The sequence below is a fragment of the Micromys minutus genome, assembly GCF_963924665.1.
Source record: "Micromys minutus genome assembly, chromosome: 21".
In the NCBI taxonomy this organism is placed as follows: Eukaryota; Metazoa; Chordata; class Mammalia; order Rodentia; family Muridae; genus Micromys; species Micromys minutus.
Window position 1 is genome coordinate 16,156,696 of NC_137956.1, and position 27,564 is coordinate 16,184,259.

Genomic DNA, 27,564 nt, shown 5'->3' on the forward strand with positions numbered 1-27,564 from the left:
TGATGTGCATCAAAATGCTCACTAATAGATTCCTGAAGTTTTACTTTATACACATAAATTAAATTTTCTTTAGTGACCCAGTGTAGGGGAATGCCAGGGTGGGGAGGTAGGAGGAAGTGGGCAGGTGGGGAAACACTTTCATAGAGGCAGGGTGAAGGGGGACTCCAGAGGGGAAACCAGGAAAGGGGATAACATTTGAAATGTAAGTAAATATAAAAATCCAATTAAAAAAAGAAAATTGTGAACAGCATCAGTGGCTTCTTCTTTAAGAAAATCAATTTTTATTGCCTTTTAGACTTTGAGATCACTATGCTCCAAGCTTATGGATTCCCTATGGATGTCTCTGGCTTCCTCTAAGGTGATTTGTTGTACGTAAGGTCTGGGGATCACACTCTGCTCCTCCTTAGGAAGGTAGCTCCTCACACTGCAGGTCCCAGGGAAGGCTGCTTCTGGTGCGCTCTGCCTGGCCCACAGGAGTTCAGGCTGGGAGGCATGGAAACAAATCCCAACGGGGAGCCATCAGGCCTGTGAACTCTGGCAGGCCAAAGCCAGGTGCTGAGATTATATTCCTTCTAGCCAAGGCCATAAACCTCTGCCTGCCTGTTAGAAAAGTGCAGAGCCTGTGATAAGGCTCTGGGATAAAGCGTTCACGGAGGACGAAGGAGTCAGGACCACAGAGGAGCCAGGACCGAGGAGAAGGTTTCAACTTGTGTCTTTATTTTTGCGCCTCTCTCCTTTGTTCTGTCCTTTTTAAACAGCCCAGGATCCAACCACCGGATTCCTATTTGTTTGCCTCTAAGATTGGCCATGGTTGTTTTTCTAATGCTGTGTGTGTGTGTGTGTGTGTGTGTGTGTGTGTGTGTGTGTGTGTGTGTACAGGGGAGGGACTTAGGGAGTGGCTGATTTGGCTAGAGTCTACATCACTCTCTCCTGTGGAGGTGGAGTTTGGGGCTTGCCTAGAGCCTTGTATATCTGCCCCATTGTGGTCCATCCAGGCAAAGTGGATTTGCAATCGGAGTTCAGAAAGCATCTACCGGTTGACAGTTACCTGTCTTCAGGGCTTCGACTGACCTCAACCTCTCGAATTTCCAACTTTGACTATTCAAACCCACAGTGATTCTCAACTTTTCTGATACTATGACCCTGAGAAGGCTAGACTGATTCCATGACAGGCTTCAAATTGGCAGTTGAGGAGACTAGGCCTAAACCTCTGTTTCTAAGAACTGGACAATTCCAAGTATGTCCAGGCCCCAGAAACTGCCCCTCCTGGCTTGAGGCAAGGACAATGGGTGAGAATCAGTTTCCAGACTCCCCAGCAAGTGTACAGACCCCAGTCACTAGTAATGGAATATCAGTAGAGATGGACCCAACAGATCAACATAGAGGTCACTTATCCTGGAGTTCTCCTAGTGTGCGTTAAATCAGGGCTTCAGGCTCACTTGGTTGTCTGTCTTGGTAATGGGATTCCCCAGCATCTTAGACTTCTACAGAATAAAACACTCTTTGTGTTTAAATACTATTTGAGTCTAGGGTCTCATTCTTCAGTGAATCATGGAGCCTTTCAACTCTTTAATACAATTTCCTCATGTTGTGCTGACCCCCAAACATAAATTAGTTTCATTACTAATTTTGCTGTTATCAAACATTATGTAAACATCTGTGTTTTCTAATGGTCTTAGGCAACCCATGTGTAAGAACCATCTAATCCCCAAGAGGTCATGACCAATAAGTAGAGAGACAACCTATGCTCTAAGGGTTATACTGGAGATTTGATTCAAGATAATGGTGGCCACCAGTACTCAAGGGACCACAGAGTATCTTCAAGGAGCCTAAGAGACCCACAGAAGCTCCAAGGGAAGACAGAGTGGCAAAGGAGCCTGCAGAGTTGCACTATCTCTAAACGATTAAAATGAGGCACATTTTATGGGAAGATGCTTTTTTAAAAATGGACTCAGAAAATTGGAAGGAAAGATGGTGGAGCAGAGCTGCATGTGGTGGTGTCAACCTGACTGTGACAGGTATGGGAGCAGCATGGGAGCACAGCTGCAGCTCACAAAGGAACATGCTGCTGAGTACTGCTGGCACAGGACAGCTGGCCCTGCTGGCAGCATGAAGTCACTGCGGCTGCAGCTTTAGAGGACAGCATGGGTCTGCAGCTCCGTCTCCAAGCTGCAAGCACTGTGGTGAGCTGTGTGCTGAGGTCTGGAGTTCACATGACTCCTGCGTCTGATACCCCCCCCCCCCAATAGCAAGACCACACTGACTCTGGGCAACAACAGGATTTCCAAGACAAGTCTCAGTGATAGTCCAGAATCGATGGTGCTTCAGAAACCAAAAGCCTTGACCCGGATCAATGACTCTTTGCAATTAGTATTTGTAATGTAAGGCTGTTTGGGCAAAACTATAACACACTCTAGCTCGCAATGCCACTTTAGTGAACAAAGAGTAATAGAGAGGTGGGAAGAATGCCAGTGAGGGGCTAAATCTTTTAAGTTCAGACTCCATATTAGAGAACCTGGTCTAAGTTTGAACTCAGGTAAACTAACAGGCTGCTACCTAGCATTAGTTTCCAAGGTGTATCCCCCACCCCAAAACCAGAATCTGGCCCAGTCTCTAGGCTAATCCCCAAGACCAGTGTCTCCAGGTTACACCCTCAACAAGACCAGCGTCTCCAGGTTATTCCCCCCAACAAACCTTTACCCCTAGGTTACAAGCCTACCCCCTCCAATACAGAGGGGAGCAGAAATTAAGTTTATGATATGACTCCCAGCACCAGACAATTAAGTCAAAGGCCAGAGTCACTTTCCAATTTGATGCTTGCACACTTACTGCCCTCACCCCTGCTTGCTGCTTCCTATAAGGCCTTGGCCCCCATAGATATCCTGTGTGATGGCAGTGAATTGGAGGGGTCCAAGCTAATTTGAAACAAGACCCTGCCCTGGATTACATCAGATCAGCTCCCATCTGGTTTGGGGGATCATTAACACTCATTCCCCTGGCACTACAGCTGAACAGCACACCAAACAGAGAGAGGCGAAAGTAGAAACTTGATGGTGGTGGCAATAGGTGTGGGAGGGAGCCTGGCTCTGGTGGACAGGAAAGCACGTCCTTGCAGAGTAGGGCTAGGAGGGTGTGCAGCAGCCTGAAGCTCTCAAGCAGCTCTGCCCAAAGATCACCCTGCTCTGAGCTCTGGTTCATTTTCTGAATTGAGCCTCTCTGAAAGACCTCTATGGTCCATGCTGCTGCCATGTTGGTGTCTGTGGCCCTTGCTACATACAGCAGGGCACCATGTTGAGGGCCATCGTTTGTGCTGCCACAGGGGACCATGTTGGGGTTTGTGTTCCAGTGCTGCTGGCTGTTATGGGCAAGAAAGCTTCTTTTGCAGTTGTTTTGATGACTGCAGAGTCAGCTGACAATGAGAGGCTTTTGTGACTCCACCCCATGTCCCAAAAAAGACTAATCAGAAAGTCACTGAAGAGTCCTTAAAAATTGAAGTATAACTCTTCATAGTTGATGGCTTCTGGCATGGGTGAGGGGAAGGTTTCAGCTATCTTTGACCATGTTCCAGTGAGAATGTGGGCAACACAAATTGGACTTGGTAGGGTTTGGGGGGGGGGTGGAACAAAGGTGGGATGATAAACCTGGGAAGAATGAATATGATTGTGTGAAATTCCCAAATAATTAAAATATTATGGTGGAACAGAAGATCTTTACTACAAATTTATGAATTCTCAACATAATTAGATGAAAATCAATCATCCCATCAACCATCCCCAGAAAGAGCTTCCTTTATAAAAAGTGCCACAGGAATTGGAGAGTAGCTCAGGACTCCCATGCTCTCTCCAGGTCAGCGCTACTTTAGTTAAAAAAAATGCTTATTTCTGATGATGCATTTGCTAATGATGATACATGTCTGATGATCTAGTGACACAGATTTCTGCTCTTTCTCCATGTCTCTTCTATCAGAATAATAAGTAAAATAATTAGGATGCATATTCTTGGTTCGGTCAACTTGGTACTGTTACCTTATTCATAGTGGCTGCTAGTAGCTGAGCCTTAACTCTGAGGAAGAAGTTGAACAGTTACATTCTTTCCTATCCATTCTCCTCTGAAAAACTCATAAATCATCGAGGCGTATCTACTTTTATTTATAACATAGCTCTGTCACTAAGACCTAATCTGCCCTTCTTTTAAATTACTTTCATCCATTTTTCTACATTCTGGATTCATCACTTGATAAAAATGACAGTTTTAAAGAGACCTTTCTATATGTTCAAATTGTCATTTCTTTAATCATCAATAAATTGTTTAGACTGTTTCTTTTTTTCTTTTCAGTATTGCAGGCCATTAATAGTCCTTCACTTTGGGTATTTAAGAAATGAATTGTGCTGAAATCCTGGGCCTAATGTGACTGTGTTTAAAGAGGTAATTAAGGTTAACTGAAGTCCCAGGAGTAGGTTAGGTCTCTAATCCATCTAATAGGATAGGTCTTATGAGAGGAGGCGGAGACACCAAGGACAGCAGGAACAGGGCAGGGACAAGGCTCTGTGAAGGAAGGTGTTGCAGACAGATAAACGTCAGGAGCAGCCACACCTACTGATGTGACCTCTGGCACTCTGAGAATATGAAGTTACATTAGGCATCAATGGAAGCCCAAGCCTATTAACCGTTCATCTCTGTGTTCCTTGTCTATTTGGGAAGGGACAGGGCAACACTCTAAGTGTCTAAATGCCTGTCCCTTTATACATGATATTGCAAATCCTTATTTCTCCTCCCCGTCGCTTGTTGGTTTTTGGTTTACATACTTCCAGGTTTTTTTTGGCACACTCTTTTTTTTTTTTTTTTTTTTCCAGATTTTTCCTTTATGGTTGCTTTTATATTTGAAATGTGCTTAAGAATTATATTTAGGTACTTTTCTTTCTTTGAATTTTATTCTCAGTGTAAAACATTATATACAGATCAACTTCCTCAATACAGCAAGTCAATTATACCACTTAATCATTTTTCCAACAATTTGAAATTTTCATAGTATTCTAAATACACTTAAAATTTCTATTGTTTTTTTCCCCATGACATTGTCTATTCAGCAATTCATTTTGGAGACTATAGATCCTACTACAGTAAAACATTTTTCACCAACAGGCAAGTGTCTGGAGCTGGATGGCCAGCTAGCCTATCCTAGAACCCAGTGACAGGAGACCTTGTCTCCCAAAACAGACTTGGCATACTGAGACAACTCAGCTGATAAGGGCACTTGGTTCCAAGCCTAGGGACATCAGTTCAATCCTTGGGGTCCACCAAAAAGAAATTCCTCCAATTTTAAGAGATATTTTAATTGCCTAGAGTTGTTAAATATGCATATATGCCTGTATGAACATATGGTAAAAGTTCTTAAATTATAATAGCATATATTCTTATCTAACAGTAAGTTTCAAACCAAACAACTATGTTAACCTAATGGTAGAACAAATGAAGAGATTGCCACCTGATCTAGATGAATTATTGAATTAAAAGTTTTTTTTTCTTAATTTGAGGGAAAAAATCACGAAGATTGTAGACGTTTTCAAGTTCCTATAAGAAACTACTTCCTACACCCCCCCCCCCCCACTCAAGGTTTTCTCCTCCCCATTCTGTTAATAGAATTCTAGTAGTAATCAGATGAGCTGTCATCAGTAAGACCACGGCTTGGTGATTAAGAAAATGACTATAAGCCAGGTGTGGTGGTTTTGAATCGCAGGAGGAAAGAGAGAAGGAGGGAGGGGGAGAGAGAGAGGAGAAAAAGGAAAGAAAAGAGACAGAAGGGGGTGGGAACAGGGAGCCTTGGAAGGGGGCATATTCAGCTTTTCATTTAATGGCTGTCAAGAAATAGGGAGAAACCTTGCATCTCTGCAAGTTCGAGGTCAGCCCGGCCACTGTCTGTCTGAAACACTGTCTCCAAAAGGGTAGAGGAAGATAGAATAAACAAGACACGCTTGTCATTACCCACGCTGAATGTCTGGGCTCAAGACCAAATTACTGCAAGAAATGTCAGATTTGACACTTGATAATCTTTCTAAAGATAGTAGCTATGACAAACAGCCACCCCTCGTCTTCTCTGTTTTCTAAATGCCAACGTTGTACATGCAACGGGCCTCTAATAAACTGACAACAGTTGTGGGGGGGAAAAATCAACACTGTCCTGGAAAACTGGACTCGAGGAACCACAGTGTCCAAACTCTCATGGGCAAAACCTAGTTTATCTGAAGAGAAACTTCTCAGGAACCAAATACGTGCGGATAAGACCACCGGCGTCTCACAAAGGAGGAGGCCGCCCCCGCACCGTAAAGTACGTAAAGTACGGGAAGAAAAGGCTACCGGGTCACACAATCCGGAAACGCAGAGCCGTGTCCCCCATGATGAGGGATAGGAGGAGGACAAAGACAGGTCATATGGACGGCCCGTGCTCACTGACAGCGTAGCCAAGACAGCCTGCTGCGGCTCCTGCAGGCCATGACTTTACTTAAAGCCAGTGCAGGCCTACTTCTCCGAAAGAAGACCCGGTCTCCACGCTGCAGCGACGCCCACAGCGAGCGACTACGCCGCTTCCATCCCAGCATCCTCCGCGCGGACCAGCAACCCCAGTAGCCAAACGTCACTCCCCGCCAGTCAACCCAGCGTTGCTATGGCAACGCAGTTGCTCCAGCTATGGCGGTGCAACCCGCCCCTGCATCGCGGGTGTTCATGGAACTGGTTCCCTGGGCTGACCGGGGCCGGGAAAACCACCCTATCTCGGCCTCAGAGGTGCAGTCGGTCGCCTGCCGCCCCCACGTCGCGCAGGCCCACCCCGGAGCCCGCGAGGTCCACGTGTGCGGCGCGGCCGAGGTGTCCGCCAGCCCAGACCGGGCGCTGGTGACTGTGCGGGTGAGCAGCACCAAGGAGGTGCCGGCCGAGGCCAAGAAGAGTGTGTGTCGCCGCCTGGACTACATCACGCAGAGCCTCCAGCAGCAAGGTTTGCAGGTGAGCCTTCCGAGACCGGTGCAGAGCGGGTGGCTCCGGACCTTTGGAGATGCCTAGTTACCCCAGGATTCATTCTTGGGCACAAAGGATGCATGACCCTTCCTTCTAGAATCTAGATGAAAGCCGTTATTGGCCGCAGGGAACTTGAAATCACGTAGGTTTTTTATCTGGTGACGTTTGCTACAGTGAATTTTGTTTTTAAGGTTAGAGTGATGAAATGTCTTCTTGAAAAATTACCTGTGAATGTTTGCCTAAGTAGAATGTTGAACCTTCACCTCCTACCTTCTACACCCCTCCACAACCAACCGCACACACACCTTTGGTAGCTTTTATTCTGCATGTTGAAATAGGAAGGTGAGGAGCTTGAACTGCCTCCTTCCGACCAAACGTTTGTGTGGAGTGGTTCTTCCGTGTATTTATTAGTATCAATTTTTGGTTTATGATGATCACCTACCCCAAAATTTCCACCTTTTTAGTTTTAACTTTTTTAAAGTCATTGTCTGTAGGTATCATAGGGGAAAGGTTTCTGCTTCCTCGACATGTCTGTGAAACAAATCACTAAATAGATCACACCTTAAGCCTCCCTCCATTTAAGGAATGGGGCAGAAATGGGCCTAGCTTTACCCGCACAGCAACTCTTAGGCATGTTTTAATATCGCCGTTTTCCAAATCTAGGACGATAAAATAATCATTTTTTTCTTACAACTTTATTTAGAAAAGAGAGATACATGTACAGATTTTTAAAAGCATTTTGGCATAAAGCTGTATGAATATATTTTGTCAGTACTTGATTCTTTTAAAGGTTTGATAGCATGCATTGAAATCTTACTAGTTACCATAAGCATAAAGTACATGTAGAACAGAACGTAACATGGAAACAGTCAAAGTTTTCTTGGTGTGTATAGATTAAACATCATGATTTTTGAATACCAAAAATTGCCACAAGGCTATCTTCTTAGCTCTTGAATTATTAATGATTTAAGGTCTAGGTGTACCACACTCTGAGAGGGTGCTATACACTTATTTTTTTTTCTAAGAAGGACTGAGGCTTTCACTTTTTGGCCTTTTTTTTTTTTTAGCTTCATATGGCCTGTGAGTTGTTTCTTGGGTATTCAGAGCTTTCTGGGGCTAGTGTCATTTTTAATAATTTTATTTAATTATTAATTTAATATTTAATAATTTAATGAGTTTTAAAGAACAACATTCGAAATCCTATTCCTGAAACCACCATCGAGATTGCTTCCAACTTTGTCACACTTCAGATAATTACTATGAAAGAAAATTAGAAGCCACAGCCAGACTTCTCCACGTTAGCATTGTACAAAACAGGACCCTGACTGCAGAGCCCTGGTTTCAGAGGATGACTCTGGTTTGGTGAAGGTGCAGCCTAGTATTGCTTCGGTGCTAGAAATGTCATACCTTCGAAAAACTGGTTTTCATTTTTTAAATGAAAATGTATGTTTGCATATTGTATTAAAACCAGAATAATTGAAATGATGGGGTGGGCTTCCCAGGTTATTTTATAGTTAAAAAAGGTTAAATGTAAATTGTAGACAAAGTGAAAAAAAGAGGTTTAAACTGTAGGAAACCATATCCCAAGCAACCTGTTGCAGTCCTGTTTTACTAATGTAATGAGTTTATTATGTCACTGACATAGAACATAATCTGACATAGAAGTATCTAACTTCTAACGTGGAAAAGAAAATAAATACAGTAATTACAGTCAAGGTCAAAGGCAAGGCACGGAAGGACAGTAATCTCCCAAGTTATCTTTGCTAACGGAGAGAAGACAGCTTGTTCGACAGTGTAAAAATCATGTTAGTGCTTCTCAGGGTAAGTTGTGGACTTCACAGAGTCCTGTGTGATTTAAACATTGGAATATAGGTTATGAATACACACTCCCCTGCTGAGAGGGCCTCTCCCAGTCTAAACACTGGACAGATGGAAACTGTCTTTCTCATCCTTACTTCCTGGCTTCTCTCCCCCTCTGAGTCTAGATGACTTCTATAAATCACACTCTTGTCATTCTCTTCTCGGCACTAACCCCTGCTAGGTAATACCCACTTCTTCCTTTAAATAAAGTATCTGAAAGGAAAAGTCACGGGGCACCACAGTGTTGTGAAAAGATGACGTCCCGGGTTTCGGCACCAGTGTTAGGGAAAAGGATGAAGAGAGTGGGGGGTATACGGCCCATGGAGGTGCAGCGAGGCCTCAGGGCAAGGGAGATGCCTCTGTGGGGCCCATGTTGGGAATCCCTTCCCCCTGAGGGACCAGCCACACAACGGTATAGTACCTAGTACCGTTTAGAGTTTATTCAAGTCATGGGAGAGTTAAGAGGGTAGTAGAGGCAGAGAGAGAGGAGAGGAATAGACAAGTAGAGGCCAGCCAAGAGCACATGGGGGGGGGGGGAGGGAAGAGGAGCGGTAGGAGTAGGAGAGCAAGAGAGAGAAGAGGGGGCAAGTAGCCCCTTTTATAGTGTCAAGTCACTGGGGTGGAGCATAACTGGCTACTGCCAGGTAGTTGAGGGGTGGGGTTTACAGAATCCCAACAATGTCAGTCTGTTACCATTCTTGATGTACTGATCTCTCAGTGATCGCCATTTGAGTAATGCTCTTGTACAGAATGCACACAATGAAAAGTGCTTTGGAATGAGTAAAAGAAAAAGAATGAAACAATGTGTAAGTTATTAGCTCAATTACTTAGTTGATCGCAGGTTGATGCATTTGTATGAAGATAGAGCTGTCGGTTTTTAGCATTGCTTTAATGGGGAAATATAAAGTTCTCAATAGAAAACATTTATTAATCACTCCCTAACCTTGTTCAGACTTAAGTGGCACATAGCATGTTTTGTCTTACTTTGGGGTAGAGGGGGAGCTGCTATAATGGAATATCGCAATCCGACTAGCTCAGTGTTGGGTTAGGGTTAGTTAGAGTTTATAGAACGGAAGTTAGAAAGGGCAAGGCACCAACCGTTTTGATTTGGTCTTGTGAAGATTCAGCTCCTGATACAGAGATGGTACCTGATCCCTGTGTCGTTATATGAGAGAAGGCAGCTCACTGGGGCCTCTTCATGAGGCCGATTCCATCCACGGGGCACCACCCTCACCATCTAACCTCAAATGTACCATCACACCAGTGACTAGGTTTCTGTATATGAAGGGCACACAAGCGTTGCAGGTGACAGTCATTATAGATTGCTCTATTATTTGTACCAGCTTAGGCTGTAACTTCAGGACTTGCCTATTCACAATTGTATTATTTTCAATAACTATACATGCCCCGGGCAGGTTGCTAGACAATAAGAGAGATAATGTTTTTGTGTGTTATGAGGGGTAAAATATTTTGAGACATTTATTTGACTTTTTCTCCAAACCTGACTTATCAGCACCTTCTAAAGGATGAATCACACCGTATTTAGAGTTTTTTGTTTCCTTCCAATAAAGCTTTAAAAAGCAACTATTTTTAATTTATATATTAATTTTTATTATCTTTGTTTTCTTTCCCCCTTTTATTAAATACAGATTCTTTTTTCGTACAGTATAATCTGAATACAGCTTTCCCTCCCTATGCTCCCATTTCCTCCCCACTTCCTCTCCCATCCTGACCCATTCCTTTTTCTGTCATTAGAAAAGAACAGGCTTCTAAGAGATAACAATCAGACAGAGCAAAGTAAAATATAAGGTGAAGCAAAACTATCATATCGAAGTTGGACAAGCCAAGTGAAAAGAAAACTAAAAGTTCCCCAGGAGAAGGCACAAGAATCAGGGACCCACTCACTTACGTTCAGGGGTCCTCTGAAGATATCAAAGTAAAAGCTACAATATATATGCAGGGGACTTGCTGCAGACACATATAGGCCCTGTGATTGCCACTCTGATCTCTGTGACTTCATATGAGCTCAGTTATTTTACAGGGCTTTGTTTTCTTGGTGTCTTCTGTCCCCTCTGTCTTCCCAACTCCTTCTGCCTCTTCTTACAGGGCTTCCCTGAGCTCTGGTGGAGGGATTGGAGACAGGGAGATAATAAAAACCGAGCCTTCTGCTGCCAGAATCCCATGATCAGAATAAAATAGTACGATTCATGCAGCCCTGAAAATAGCTGTATAATACATTGAAGAAATAACATTGATTTTTTTTTTTAACCTCAGGGATGCCAGAAAGACTTCATAAAGGAAGTGACATTCTGTCAAAATGTTAAGCACTGGCCAAAGGGAAACCATGTAGGTTCCACATCAGAGTGCAGCAGGCATATCTACTAGCAACGCTCTAAGCCGTGTAGGATGGCCGGGATGCAGAAGACACTGGGCAGTGTGGGAGACAATTAAGACTAAATGGGAGAACTGGAGCCTGACACCAAAGTATGTGCCTTTGTAGCTTTATTTTTCTCTTACTTGGTTCACAGTTTCAGAGGATCTCAGTCATAGTGAGGAAACCACGGTGGCAGGAGCAGTTAAGCCTACGGAAGGAGGAGTTCTTCCCATGGCCTGGAGCAGGAAGCAGAGCGTTGGACCAGAAGCAGGGCCAAGTTATAACATTTGTGTGTGTGTGTGTTCCTCTCTCACACTCCACCATATTTTCTACATTTACTAGAGCCACCTTCTGAAGGCTCGGCAGCCTTCAGAATCACACCACAAACTTGAAAACAAGTGCCCAAAGTACAAGCTTGAGAAGAGATTCTAGATCCTAACACAACAATGTGTGGCTGGAGCATTTCATTGTTGTTGACCATTACGACAGCTTCGTCCTGTTGATAGATGTACTGGCTGGTTTTGTGTCAACTTGGCACAAGTTGGAGTTATCACAGAGAAAGGAACCTCAGTTGGGGAAATGCCTCCATAAAATCCAACTGTAAGGCATTTTCTCAACTAGTGATCAAGGGGAGGGGGAGGGCCCAGCCCTTTGTGGGTGGTGTCATTCCTGGACTGGTAGACATGGGTTCTATAAGAAAGCAGGCTGAACAAGCCAGGGGAAGCAAGCCAGTAAGCAACATCCCTCCATGGCCTCTGCATCAGCTCCTGCTTCCTGACCTGTTTGAGTTTCAGTCCTGACTTCCTTTGGTGATGAACAGTGTATATGGAAGTGTAAGCTGAACAAACCCTTTCCTCCCCAGCTTGCTTCTTGGTCATGATTTTTGTACAGGAATGGAAACCCAGACTTAGACAATAGACGTCTACCCTGCTGTCTCATCCACTACTCTGTAAAGTCAGTGTTTCAGATGCTGGTTTACAGAAGGGGTTCTCAGGGCCAGAGTAACTGCTGGCATATGGAGAGGTTTAGATACCAGCCAAGACCTTTGACCCTTGCTCTTAACCTTACAGTATGTTTTTATGTTACTCTCTTGGCAGTAGATGACTGTGGTTCAGGGTAGGGGATAGAGCAGGTGCTGTTGTTAATGCTTTTATATGTTTGCTGGCCAACACCTGTCTACCATCATGTTTGATTAACTGCCTGAAGGTAAAAGCTTCCAGGACAGGAAACTTGCTGCAAGTGGAGTTGGGTATCAATTCCAAGAAATTAAGTTTTGCTGCCCCACCCTGGATAATCTTCTATTAAAGGCAATGAAGATCTGGACTGAGTGGTGGGAGTGGCCGGAGCCCCCAGCTCCCTCACTTGTGGGTGAAAATTTGAGGTATTTTCTGACTCCAGTTGCAGAGTTTCTCTCAGGGTTAATTTGAGTTGTCTCAAATTTCCTTTCCATTACGACTGTTACTGGCTCTCTTCTGTCTTGATTCCATCCACCCACTTAATTTTTTTTGGAGTTACTGTTAAAATAAATGTATTCAAACTTAGTTTCCCAGCCAGCTCTGGTTTAAGATGGGGATGGTAGGAACTCGGGGAGATCAGCGCATGCCTTCTCCACGTGCCACGGCAGCGCTAATGTCTTCTGTATCTTTTAACTCATTTAGTTCAAGGAAGTCATTTTTTTCCTTTTTAACAATGAAAATTGACTTTTTAGTTAATTTAGTTAACTTTTTTGTGTTAATTCATAAGAATCTTAAAATTCTGATTACGAATAACTTATGGTCATCATATATTACAAAAAACAAATCTGTATTTTAATCATATATATTACATAGTTTTAAGTTTTGACAGTTTAGCCAAATACATTATTCTTTTCTGTATGCTTTCTACCTTTAATGTACTGTTTATTCAGCCCATGGTTTTAAGGCAATATAGCCATTAAGTGACACATACTGGAACCTTTAAGGATCCTTAATAGTTTATTAAATATTTTGTGCTCAGAGTTTATTTTGGTAAAACAGCACTGGTTTTATTTTCTTTTATCTAGATAAGTAGCTGTGCTCATAACCTTCATTAGTCAATCTTAATTCTGAAAAAATGATCTCAACTTACCTTTTGAAAATAAAAAAATCACTGTTCCACATAACTGAAAAGTCAGGGTTTGGTTTTTTTGTTTTGTTTTTTTTGTTTGTTTGTTTGTTTTAGCTAATCAGGTTTTATATGGTTAGGTCCCCAGCTTTCCTGGTATCTTTCTGTGAGACACAAAATGGTGCATGCACCCCAAGCCTTAGATCACAGAATGATAAGTCATCTTAAGGCAGCCACACTTATGTATTATAACCACGCTAGAAAAGCAGTCCTGTGCTGGAGACATGGTTCAGTGCTTAAGAGCACTTGCTGCTCTTGCCGAGGACTTTTGTTCAATTCCTGGCATACACATGCTAGCTCACAGCCCTCTGTAACTTCAGTTCCAGGGCACCTGTTAACCTCCTCTAAACTATGGGCACCAAGCACACATGTGCGTAAAACACTTATACATGTAAACACATTTAGAAATCAAACCTGACTGGCCAGTATAACTTCTGTTTGTGGCAAGACAAATGCTACAGACAAATTAGCTTATATATTGATATCTACATGTCTGTGGCAAGCTAATGTGATAATCCAAAATGGCTGAGCCCTCTCAGGTTAACCTGATCACAGAGTGGCTGCTTAGGAGTAGGAATGTAACTAGGACATGAGGATTCTTTACTGCCCTGATTGCTCTGAAATAGTCTGTCATTGGTGTTTCTGCATTCTCCAGATACTCTGAGCCGGACTTCGAGCAGTAATAGTTCATGTGGCACTCCTATACATCCACAGTTTAAATTATGACTTTGAGGCCTTGTTATCCCTCTGTTACTGTTCTACTGGAAAGATTTCTCACCTGCAGAGAACAGGGCCTGTTCAATGGGGACATGGAAATACAGTCTGTAATTCTAGATGGTGGAAATCTCTACAGAACAAGTAAAACTTCCCTTTATATTCAGTGCTAAGCATATATATTTCAGGATAAATGCTGATTTTACAGTATTGTAGTCAGTTTATTTAATTTTTTTCTGAACAGCTGTAAAGTTTTCACTTTTTAAGTTTATTCTTGCATAGCTTTATATGTCTATTGAGACTGTCATTCTCTCTTATGTGGTATAAACAGCTATTCCTGTGTTGACCATTTTGCTTTAAAAGTCTTCCTTTTTATATGTACATAGAAACAAAACCAGTTTAGTCAGGGAAGCCTCATAAACTAGACTGGTATGGTAGATTTACTAGCCTTAGCACTATTGACAATTCCAGCTGAGTAATTTCTTGTTGGTTTAACCTGTATATTGTAGGATGTTTAATAATATTTCTGGCCACTTACCTATTGTCTAAACAAAATGTGGCCCTTTAGATGCATATTGAGAAGTAAAGAGCCAGACCAAAAAGAAAGAAAATGCAAACCTATGGAGACAGCCTGGCTGACTGTAGAGGAGATGCACCGGGAGCTGCTGATGTAGAACTATTCTCTGTGCTTGATATGTCACTGCACGTACCTGTCAAAACCCAAGGGGCTGTGTGTCACGAAGAGTGAGCTTAACATCTGCACACTGGGCTGTCAGACTTTAATCTCAGGACAGAATTCAGACTGTGATAAACTAATCCAGTTCTATTATTAACAAAGGACACAGCCGAACTAAAGGGAATGGGAATTAGAATGGGAATGGGAATCATGTCCTGAGTAATTAGAAAAGAGTATTTTAACTGGAATCCATAAGGGTGACGATAAAGGTACAGAACCCCCGGCTCTGCTTTACAGGGTACACTAGTTGCAGTTCTGCAGCTGCCTTACGTAGTGTACTGGTGTTGAGCAATCGTACGGGTAGGATCCACGGTTCTCACTGGTGAAGAGAGAAGATGGAAACAGTGTTAGAATGAACACTGGTTCTGACTGGGATTTTAAGCATCAAGAGGTGCTGTGCATGTTCTGCATGGTTTCCAGGACTGACCTATCTGAGGCAGAAAGGGAATGAAGAAATGACATATACATGTCTGATAAAGAGGGGGCAGCACCCCAGAGCTCAGGGTGTTTATTAGATGCAGCAGAATGGGGAGGCGGGGTTGTTGCAAATAGCTGAACAAGGAAACAGGTTTGGCTGATCTCAGGAATAGTCTGTAGGGTATAAAGTGTATGTGTGGGTGGAGGTGACGGTGGTGGTGTGGTAAAAGTAAGGTGGTCATTCTGCATACACTGTTAGCATTCTGATTGAAAGAAGGCTTTGGCATTCCCATGGGGCTAAGACATTGAGATCCTTGACATGACTGTCCAGGTTAAATAATACTCATTCACTCAAGATGCTACTTGTTACCCATATGGAAGGACTCATTGTTTAGCTTGTTTCCATGTCTGTGGGAAGATTCAACAGGAATCATGATCATATAAATATATCTATTGGTTGTGGGATTTTCTTTTTCTTTTTTTTTCTTTTTCTTTTTTCTTTTTTTTTTTTTTTTTTTTTGGCTCATAGTTTGAGAAATAAATTATGGAAGCAAAGACTCCAAACTACGGAGCTACTTACCCAAAGGTACATATGATTGGTATTATGTCAAGTAAGTCCATATTTTCTATACAAGTGAAATAAATGACTGAAAAATCAAGTGAACTGTTCATTTTTTTTGAACAAGTATCTGTAGGCTTCTAATTGATTTCATGGCACTTTTAAGGAAGTTTAAAACATCAGCTCGGTTAGTTCATTCCGCATTCTATCTTCATGTTTCAAACCCAGGCTTCCTTGATAGGCAGAAACAGCTGAATTTCATAGCCAGATTTAATAACTTTAATTTGGTGCTTTCTGTTTCAGGCAGAAAATGTAACTGTGACAAAGGACATTAGAAGAGTGGACAATGCTTATCACATGGAAGCCGAGGTACGCACTGAGTGGAGGCACCTTGACTTCGTAGCGGCAACTGCAATCTAGACTTATTCTTAAGCTGAAATCTACCAGAGAAATTACTCTTATGGTGATGATAAAAGATGGTTTTTCTCAAAATCATTCTGGTATTATATATCTGGTGATAAGTTAAAATAAATGCAATGAGATCTACTTAAGGGAAACGGCGTAAAATGAAATAGAATAGCAACATGGAGAGGATGCCTAAACACCACAAACTTTCTGTAACATTATAGGAGAGAAATTTCCCTTAGATAAAAACATGAAAAAGCCATAAAAAGGATTGAGACTTTTTAAAAACATTTTTTTCCTCAATATAATTTCACAGGGACTATGACAAATATTATTTAAATTTTTAAATCATGTTGTCTTTATCCACCTTAAGAAGAAGTGCTCTGTTTTCAGAAGGCTCTATCCATGATGACATTGAGATCCTAGCCCTGCGGTGCTTCTGACTCCAAGGTCTGAGGGCCCAGGTTTTCTATCAGAATGCGTGTGGTCATGTTAGGACTGCTGCTTTTCCTCCCAGAGTTTGCAGCTGCCACGTGGCGTAGGAAACAAAGATGACTGAGCTAGAGTGCAATCTTGTTCACCAACGAGAGACTCTTTCTCTCCAGAAGTAGAAAACTCCCCCAGAAGCCAGCTAGTGCTCTCTTCTGTCAGTTGGTGTATCCCTGCTTCCTAGTATTAATGTCAAGCTGAGATCCCTTGGGTTTCTCAGAGAAGTGTAAGATCAGAGGAGCTGGAAAGAATGGACATTACAGAGGCAACTTCTTGTCTCTCAAGATAAGAATTTCATCAGTAAACACTCAGTAAGCTTTGTGAGTGTTCCGTTTAAAACGTCTCAGTGAAATTCAGTTATTCATTGTGAGCCTCTGTCAGGAGCCATCTCGGCAAAGGGAAAGGCATGCAAGTGAGTTTCCTGGAGACGTCTCATCATTTTGTATGGCCCACAGTGGGTGAACTCTGAGACTCAAGGTCCCAAGAGACTTTATCCCAGGACTGTTTCTTCCTGCTGATATGACTTTCCCGCCACTATTACATAGTAATGATTCCTGAGCATTAGCCTATCCTATTGAGCAAATTTCCTGTAGATCAATATGAAGATGAACATTTATGAACCAGTGCTGTTTAGATGAATTGATTTTATAGAATTCCTGATTTGATTCAAATAATTTTAGGAAGAAAATTTTAAGAGATGTTTTGCCATAAATATATAATAAAGTTAGAATGAATCCAAAATAAAAGGTGCCCATTCTTCATTGAATAGTAAGCAAAGGTGCATAACAAGGAATACAATGAGGTTTCACAATCACACTAAAAAGAGAAATAGGCTTGGGACAAATTTGTGATCAAGGAAAAACATTCATTCTAGATCAGTTCTCAGGATGAAGCTACAGGTGTGCACTATGATAAAGTAAGGCTGTGTAAAACTGTTGCTTTAAACTTATAATGAACTTAAAGAATGAAACACTGCTTTGAACTTAACTGTTGACATCCTTCATAACGCCCCTTTTCTGTAACATCTTATCTATGGAGTAATTTTCTAAGAACTTCTTAGTTTTGTATGAGAAGGCCTGAGAGAAGGAATAAAGTGTGGCATCTGGGGCTCTGTCCATCCACCCATGAATTGTATGTGTATGGCTTGGGGGGTTTTGTCAAATCTACATGTACATATGTATGTTTTGTCTCTACATATATGTGTATGCATGTAAGTATACATGAACACTTGTGGAGTTGATGAGACAGGTGGTTGTGTCCAACCAGAGTGTGTGTGTATGTATGTGTGTGTATATTGCTTGTGTAAAAGGTTTTAATTCTTTTCCTTTCTTTCCTCTCTACTTCATGGAGAGTTAATGAGTTCGAAACCTCTCACCTGGCCAGCAAGAGGTCCTTAAGCTAGAGAGAAGAGAAGCCAGCACTTATTAAAGCACAGATACTAAGAGTGTTAGACTAAGACACCAGCACTTATTAACGCACAGATACTGAGAGTGTTAGACTAAGACACCAGCACTTATTAAAGCACAGATACTAAGAGTGTTAGACTAAGAGACCAGCACTTATTAAAGCACAGATACTAAGAGTGTTAGACTAAGAGACCAGCACTTATTAAAGCACAGATACTAAGAGTGTTAGACTAAGAGACCAGCACTTATTAACGCACAAATGATAAGCTTGTAAGGCCAGCAACCATCAATCTTTAGCCTTTGTGCCCTACCCAGTACCATCCCCTAAAGGCCAGAGGAGGCCTCCTGCAAGCTTCAACATATTTTGGTATAGACTTGGTACAGAGTATTTGGACAGAATGAGTGGTCAGGCAAGATTCTAATTAACAGGTTTGATGTTAGGAGGGTAGTGTAACCCTCTGAGGGTTATTACCATTGGGAATTCAGTTTGTAATGATAGGACCAGGAAATCCTACTTAGGGGGGGTATGTTTTGTTTTTTATTAATCTTTAGTCAGAGTCTCAATATATAGCCCACTGTAGCCTCAAATTTATGCTTTTACTATATCAGCTTCCTAAGTTCTGGGATTACAGTCTGGAACCATCACTCCTACTTGTAGTTATTAATTATTGTAAAGGGTCACCAAGAGCACAGGGAAGAGATTGTTTTAGAACGGAAAGGCTGGAAGATGGGAGGGCTTTTCAAACCACTGAGTTGTTCTAAGACTAGAGTTACAGGTTCAGCAAGAGTTCTTGACTGTGTGGGAATTGGGTTAACTGTGCTCTTCCTCTGCTATGCCTGCCCTTTTAGTGTTCAGTGTTGTGATTTCTTAAGAAAGTATGTGATTATGTTTTAGACAGAACTCCTTGGAGTTCAGGCATTACATGATACTCTGTACATTCCAAGACATGATTACCTTTAGAAGACCACCAGTTGCCAGTGGAAACCATGCTAATACACTCATAAGATACAGAGCATGCTAACCTGTTCATAAAGAAAGGTGTGGGGCTTTGTGGATATGACTGTAGCATACTGCGCTTGGCCAACAAATGTCAAACATACATATTCTATTATCTCCTGGGCTATTAAACATGCAAGATGGTTAGTGGTAGTTAGTTAGACATGTAAAACACAACAGCACAAAAGAAAGTAACATGATTTAAAGATTTACAGATAGTTTGGATAGATACTTAATCAAAAATGTACCGACAGATATATGGAGAGGTGTTCAGTATCTCTCTCCAATTGTCACAGAAATAGAACTGAAACCACAGTGAATTATAGCATCACACCTGTTAGGGTAGCTACGGTCAAAAAGGCAAAGATGTGGGGAAGTTAGCCTTGAATATCACCACCAGCAATGCATAATGGTAAAGCTTGTGTAGAAAATAATGTGGGATTCTTCCAGACTATTAAACTCCCAGATGACCTAGCAATTCCACTTATGGGTATATGTTCAAATGATTCTACACCACCTGGATCAGGAAGAAATACCTGTACCTTTTCTGCAGGAGCTGGGATCCGGGGCTGCTTGGAACTGCCAACAGTCCTGAAGCCGGCATATGTTGGTCTTTACCTAAATGCACTGCAGTACTGTCTCAGAATTCTCTCTCTGTTCACAAAAAAAAAAAAAAAAAAAAAAAAAAAAAAAAAAAACAATGTTTTTCTTTTTGTTCTTGTGGAAAACAATACAAAGAAGGAAACAATGGATCAACACCTTTAAGTACTAACAAGAGTCATGGATGCTAGAGAAATGTCTCAGTGGGGAAAGTATTCATTGTAGGAGCAAAAGGACTAGCATTTGTATCTCTGGCCTCCGTGAAGAGTGGGGGTACTGTGCATGGTGGCAAAATCCCAACACCGGAGGTGGAGACAGGAAAATATGGAGGATGCTCTGACCAGCTAATCCAGCCAGTGCGAAGATATTCCAGGTAGACTTCTGGCCTCAAGTGCATGCATAGGCCTATGTACATACATACAACACCCTCCTTGTATACACAGGCCTCTCATGATTACACAAGTCTTTAATTTACCTGGAGAGTGGACAGAAAAGATTGCAGGTTTCAGTCCAGCTTTGATTATATATAGGTAGATCCTATCTCAAAAATAAACAATTAAAAAATGTAAACCTAAAACTATATCCAATTAAAATCCAGAAATAAAAACCAATTAAAGGGGTTTTTATGAACTGAAAGAATTCATTACCTATAGACCTGTTTTTGAGAAATATTAAATAGTATCATTTTGGTAAAAGAAATTTATATCAGAAAAAAGGGCATCTGTCTACACAAAGGAACAAAGAATATGGGAAATGAAAACTGTGTTTTAATGTTATTTTTCAAATATAAATCACTTAAAATCTACTTAAATTATAAGGAAATAACATGCCATACATAAGAATAGAATAGTAGTAATACTGTATAAGGTCAGGAAGGAAAAATATAAAAGCATACTACTTAGGCTCTTATGTGCATAATATACCTCTTGTAAGCAGATTGGGATAACTTAGATGTATCTTATTAATACTAAAGCAGCAGTAAAGCAATGGGGGGTAAAATAGATTAACAATAACATAAAATCAGAAACTAAAAAGCAGAAGAACAAACATACAAAATAATAAGATCACAGGCTTATCGATAATCATATAAAATGTAAATGGTCTAAATATCTTCAGTAGGAGCAAGTATTTTGTCTGGGTGTGAAAACACAGGTCTGTAAACTCAGGCAAAGACATGGATCTCTGTGAGTTCTAGACCAGCCAGGACTGCGAAGTGAGAGTCTGTCTTTTAAAAAGAATTTTAGATTGTGTAAAAAAGTGTACTCCACTTATATGTTGTTTGAGACACGTACTCTAAGTATGAGAATGTTTTGGTTACAAGGAATGAGATGTAAAAGAATAAACCACTGAGCTGTCAATCAAGAATGGTGGAATAAGAGTGTTACACAGAGTAAACTGCACAGCAAAGAACAAATCATTCTTAATGATAAAGGAGTTAATGTAATCAAGATGATATACGAGTCCTTCCACTTCTAACATTACACAGAGCTTCAGAATACTTAGTGCAAAGACAATAGGGTTTTATTTAGTTCATAAGATTTAAAAGCCACAGCAACTTCATACCTTTATAGTGAAATACTGAATGACCTTTATACCTAAGACCAGGTACCATACAAAGATGGTGGTTACACTTAGGACTTCTTTTTGGCATTGTACTTGAAATTCTAGTCATTGTAGTTTGGGAGCAGAGCAGGAAAGGATTAAAAAATATTCAAATTCAGAAGGACAAAGTAAAACACTCTTCATTCAAAAACTATACAACCACATATCTAGAAAATATTATGGGGAAATCTATTAAAAATAACAAATACATTTTAAATGTTAAGGGATAAACCTGACAAAATAATATGCTAAAGACTATAAAACATTTCTGAGAGAAATAAAATACCTAAGAAAGGGGAGAAGTGTATTTTGTTTGTGACTTGGAAGAACCAAGATTATTGATACTTGTTCTTCCTAAAATGAGTTATATAGATTGATTACAATCTTATTCCAAATCCTAGCTAGCATTTAAAAGTAGAAATTAACAAACTAAGTAAAAATTAGCAAGAAAAAAAAATACATTCAGAAATGGAAAGTATCAACAAGCACTTTGAAAAGCATAGTTAGTTATAATAACCTTAAACTGGGAACAAATGCTTCAGACAAACTGGATTTGTCTGTAAAACAGAACACTACACAGAGTAAAACAGTTATGCACTGTTAAGAACAGGCTGAAACTGCATATGCACTATGCCAGCCAAGTCAAAGGATCTCCAGAGACAACATATTCCTGGGAAAGGCAAGTCTGTCAATCCAGAATAGGTCAGTTAACTGCCAGGGGCCTGGGAGCTGAGGAAGTAAGTAACCAGTATTTGTGAAGTAATAAGACAGATATAATTATTTAAATGAGGGAGGGTTCATGGCCCAGGGGAAGAATCAGAGTAACTCATCCCCCAGGAAACTAACATCTAGGAACCAGCTTCACAGCATGTTGGGGACTCCTCAGTCTGGCTAGAACAAGCTGGGAGTCACCACAGTTGGCAAAGAGTACTGGGGGCCTGCGAGAAGCCCAAAGTCATATTGTGACCATGATGGAGAAGATACATCACCCTGTCCACAGACAATAGGAGATGGGATCCTGGAACTTCTCTAGGGTGCTGAGCACTGATGTTCCCATTATGGAATGGTTCCATAGGAAAGAGGGCGAAGTCCTGCGGGACATTGTTCCTGCATATGTGTGCCCATGTGTGGTGGCTCTGTTAGGGCCATCCTGGAGAACCACACTCCAGCCCTCAACACTCTGTGCACCCTAAGTACATTGTGCGCTTCTCGCCTTTTGTCAACAGCTTCTTTGACCAAGTGGGCAGTGTATTCAGATGTGTCCTCCTATGAGCAGCTTGCCTGTTTTCTGTCTGCCAGAAGCCTGTTACCAGCTTTTACTTGACTGCAGTGCCAAGTTCTACCCCAGACACTTTGAGTCTATGCTTCCTGCCTCAAGCTGCTGGACAAGGACACCTTCAAGGAGCGGAGAGCGCCCTCTCACGGCCAGAGCTTCCTCAGGCTCTTCCAGGCTCGCTTCCTTCCTCTGTCCATTTTCCCAGCTGCTCCTGTGACCCTTGGTCTGTGCCCAGGGATGATGGGACACATCTAACAAAGAGGCACTGGTCATCATCTGGTGCTGACACAGGATGGGACCAGGATGTTGGGGTCTTGCCAGCTTCTTAGTTCTCCAGAGCCTGAGGGGGCCCCGCTTTCCTGTTTTGTAACTCTCCTGGGTGTCCTGCTTTTCATCTTCCCTAGAGGTGGAGCCTGGGCTCCAATCAGCTTCATGTTTTGCCCACAAGTGTCCTGTGTAGACCAGGCTATGTCAGCACCCCACAGTGGAGCCTTTCACACTCACCTTTAACCAGTGGAGTGGGGTGAGATAGCAGACAGGGCTAGCTAGAAGCCTTTTAGCCTTATTTCTCCTAATACTGTTACTCTGAGAATACTGGGGACACCTGGCTTTCTCTAGACAATGCCAGCTTAAACCCATCCATCCGGGGATGGATTTCACACAGGCCACTAAGGCCCTTGGTTTCCACCTTTCCATCTCCCGTGATTTGAGTGACTGCCTTCCTTCTTCATTGTGCCTTTTATATATGCCTAGGGTCTACTGAGAAAGGACCCTCCAGCAATGATGTTTCATAGCTACTGTCTTCATCTCTGGGATGATATGAGGTGTGGAATGTGGCCCAGGCCCCAACACTGAACTGAGTTTACAGATTTGTGCACCAAGGTTTGAATTAGATTGCTCAAGTTGACTTTACTTCTCTATACATGTAATTTTGAAGAAATTTTAAATACATCCCCTCTTTTGTTCTTACATTCTTGCCAGTGACCAAAGCTTTGGTATTGGGAAGCAGTTTGTGTTTTCTAAGCATAAGCAAGTAAGTTGGAAAAAGCTCTTGACCCTCTTTTGTAACTACATACATACACACACACACACACACACACACACACACACACACACACGACTGTTTTAGACTGCTATGTTTTGCAACCTCTGCCTTACTACTCAGGCCAAGAAGCTCTTCATTAAATCCAGTCTAAAGGGACCGCTTTTGGACCTAGGATTCTAAATTTTATCTGTCCTGCCCAAGGAAAGCACAGGAAGTTCCAGCCTGATCAGGCCATCAGGAAGCCTGTGCTCCCCATGAACTTTCTGGCAACAATGAAACTCCACAGGCCAGGTGGTGGTGGCTCATGCCTTTAATCCCAACACATGGGAGGCAGAGCGGGCAGATCTCTTATGAATTTGAAGCCATCCTCATCTTCAGAGTGAGCTCCAGGACAGCCGGGGCTACACAGAGAAACCCTGTCTCAAGAAAATAAAACGGGAGCTGCCAGCCATGGGCTTTTGGTGAAAAGAAAGGTACTCTAGAAGGATCTATAGGCAGATGACCTAAACCACGCATCAGCCTCCTAGCAGAGGCCTAGTGTGAAGTTCCAGAGGAGGGTCAGATTGACTTCTGTACATAAAAGACACTAGAAGGGGACACATAGCTCAGTGGTATCAGTGAAGTATGACAGACTACCAATCAGAACTCTAACTGAATAAATTAGACTATGATGTCAGAAATGGTATCAGGCTCAGAAATTAGCCAAATAATAATTCTGAAAGGAAGTACCCTCCAATTTCAGAAAAAATAAAAATGAATAAAACTTAAAATGGCCTAAAAGAATTTTTAAGTATACAAGCTAATATCAGATCATTTTAAATTTCATAATCAGAAGTTTTTAGTAAGAAAATAATATAGCTATAAACATTAATTTTTTATTTTCTGATACATTTGTTATCTTAAGATAAAATGATCTTATAATCTGGCTTTACTCCTTCCTTTCTGTCATTTGTTTGTTTGTTTGTTTGAGACAGGGTCCTGTTGTGCAGCCTTGGCTGACCTAGAACTTTGGTGATCTGGCAGACTCTGTCTCATACATGTTGAGGTTAAGGGCGTGCACCACCATAGTAGCTTGGCTTTACTTTTTATACTTATATTTAGAAAAAAATTAAAACTACATGAGGCATGAAAATCACATCAAGTATCCTTTCACTTACAGGTCTGCATTACATTTACTGAATTTGGAAAAATGCAAAATATTTGTAACTTTCTGGTTGAAAAACTAGACAGCTCTGTTGTCATCAGCCCACCTGAGTTCTATCACACCCCAGGTTCTGTGGAGAATCTTCGGTAAGTTAACACATCCTCAAATTATTCATTCTGAACGAAACTATTGACCACTACCATTCCTTTAATGTATACTAATCTCTACGTCGGATCCCTAAGGCGGCGGGCCTGTCTCGCTGCTGTCGAGAATGCGTGGCGCAAAGCTCAAGAAGTCTGTGACCTCGTTGGCCAAACTCTGGGAAAACCTTTACTAATCAAGGAAGAAGAAACAAAAGACTGGGAAGGCCAAGTGGATGATCATCAGTTGTCCAGACTGCCAGGTTCGTTAACTGTACAACAGAAAATCAAAAGTGCAACCCTCCACGCAGCTTCAAAGGTGTTCATTACTTATGAGGTAAGAGGAAAAGAGAAGAAAAAGAAACATCTTTAAAACATGTTGTATGATGTACTAATCCTCTGTAAAACCTGCCACTTTTTGAACATAATTCCACAGAGTATGTATGATCACTTTCTGGTTTCCAAAATGCTCTGAGAAATGCTGTGGGAACTACATGTATTAAAACATACTTTTGTATACTGAGAATTTATATATTGCAAATAAAATTAACAAAAACACCCAGCTCATATTGAATCTTTACTTCGCATAACACTTAAGTCATGTCCTGTTTATATTTGTCCTGCTGTATAAAAATGCAGAACCTGAGCTGCAAGCTGAGAGAAACACCATTCATGTTTCATAAAGCATGTTAATGTTCCCCATTTCATCACAATCTATATGTTTGTTCTTTTAAAATATTTCATTTTAAAATATTTTGATTATATTACTTTCCTTCCCCCAACTCCTGGCAGATCCAACCCCTCCATTCTCCCAACTTTATATTCTTTCATTCTCTTAAAAATTCAAAATCAGAACAAAGTGCACCTGTATGTACAAACACACACACACACACACACACACACACACACAGAGAATTGATTACAATTCTGTTGGCCAACTATTCCTGATTATAAGGCCTGCCCTGAAGTGTAGTTAATATACCTGTGCATACACACCACTGAAGAAAAGGTTTGTTTTCTTCCCCAGCGGCTACCAATTGCAAATAGTTATGGGTAGCACTCGGTGCCCATTTCCCCAGCCCTGTACTGGGATGTTGTCTGGCTTGCAGGTATTATCAGTCTGTGACTTCGCATGTATACTAGTCTTGTGTCTGGAAGAAGCTACTTTCTTGGAGTCATCTATCACCTCTGCTTTTTGTACAGCCTTCTCCTTTTCTTCTGAGTCAACCCCTAAGCCCTGAAAGGGAAGAGTTTAATAGTGACACCCATTTAGGGCTGGCTGACTGCTCGAAAGACTGCACACTCTCCAGTTGTAGGTCTCAGTGTTAATCACTATATACGCAAGAAAAGTCTTCTCGGATAGGGTTGAGCAATATGCTGATATATGGGTATAGCAATATGTTTTTCAAGTTATTTTATTACTGTGCTCTTTAGGAGAATAATAGTAGATTTCTCCCTAGATTCCATAAACTGTATCTAAATTCTAGCCTCATTAACAGTGTCAGGTATGGGTGTCATTGGGATACTTGCTCATTCTATGTTATTCATAAAGCTAAAAATTGGAAACAGCTTAGATGTTTTATCTACTGATGAATGGCTAACAAAAATGTAATAGATTTACACCATATACTATTATTCAATTGTTAGGAAAAATGAAATTTTCAGGTAAATGGATAGTGCTAGAAATAATCATTCCAAAGCAAGGGAACCCAGATCCAGAGAGACAAGCATTGCCTGCTTTTTATGTAGGTGTTAGCTGTTCAGCTTTATCTATGTGTGTTGAATCAGAGTGATCACAGAGATTGGATCACTAGTAAGAGAATAGGAGGAAAGAGGGAATCTTCCAAAGAAGGGGAAATGATATAGTGTTGGAAAGGGACAAGGGAAAACCCAAGAATTAAAAAGGAAGACTGAGGGAGAAGTGGAGAGGGTGGAATATGGGGAGCGACAGCAAACACTAACTTTTGAAGTCATATGAAACCTACCATCGAAGCTTCATAAAATATACATTGGGATGATTTGTATATGTTTGCCCCAGGGAATGGGACTATTAGGAGGTGTGGCCTTGTTGGAATAGGTGTGGCCTTGGAGTAAGTTTGTCACTGTGGATGTGGGATTTGAGACCCTCATCCTAACTCTGTGGAAGTCAGTCTTCTCACTGTCTTCAGATGAAGATGTAGATCTCTCAGCTCCTCCTGTACCATGCCTGTCTGGATACTACCATGCTTTTCTGAACCTATAAGCCTGCCCCAATTAAATATTGTCCTAAAAAGTTGCCTTGGTCATGGTGTCTGTTCACAGCAGTAAAACCCTCAGACATACATATTATTAAAAGGAGTTTAAATAGTTTTCCATTTAGAAGGGAAGACAATAACCCAACTAGATAGCATGTCACCAAATAAGATCCCCAATACCATGAACAGGTTATGTCTTTTTGACATGTTGGCCAACGCGCTCTCTCTCACTCTCTCTCTCTCTCTCTCTCTCTCTCTCTCTCTCTCTCTCTCTCTCTCTCTCTCTCTCTCTCTCACACACACACACACACACTTTCACCAAACAGGCATTTCCCAAGGCTATTAGCTACTCTCCATACCTGATGGTAAAGCTCTATTACTGAAAACACCACTGATGTCATTACGCATAGAGAAAT

The 27,564-nt window shown here is 41.5% G+C and overlaps 1 protein-coding gene across 1 annotated transcript; it reads left to right on the forward strand.

Annotated features, from left to right (window-relative positions):
• Nucleotides 1-6,684: 6,684 nt before the first annotated feature.
• Nucleotides 6,685-25,432, forward strand: IRAK1BP1 (interleukin 1 receptor associated kinase 1 binding protein 1; the record flags this gene model as incomplete). The annotated part of the gene is made up of 4 exons (XM_080934558.1): nucleotides 6,685-6,996; nucleotides 16,114-16,179; nucleotides 24,790-24,920; nucleotides 25,017-25,432. The coding sequence occupies 4 exons, from the start codon at nucleotides 6,685-6,687 to the stop codon at nucleotides 25,285-25,287; spliced, it is 780 nt and encodes a 259-aa protein (XP_080790684.1). The 3' UTR covers nucleotides 25,288-25,432.
• Between the last annotated feature and the right edge of the window lie 2,132 nt (nucleotides 25,433-27,564).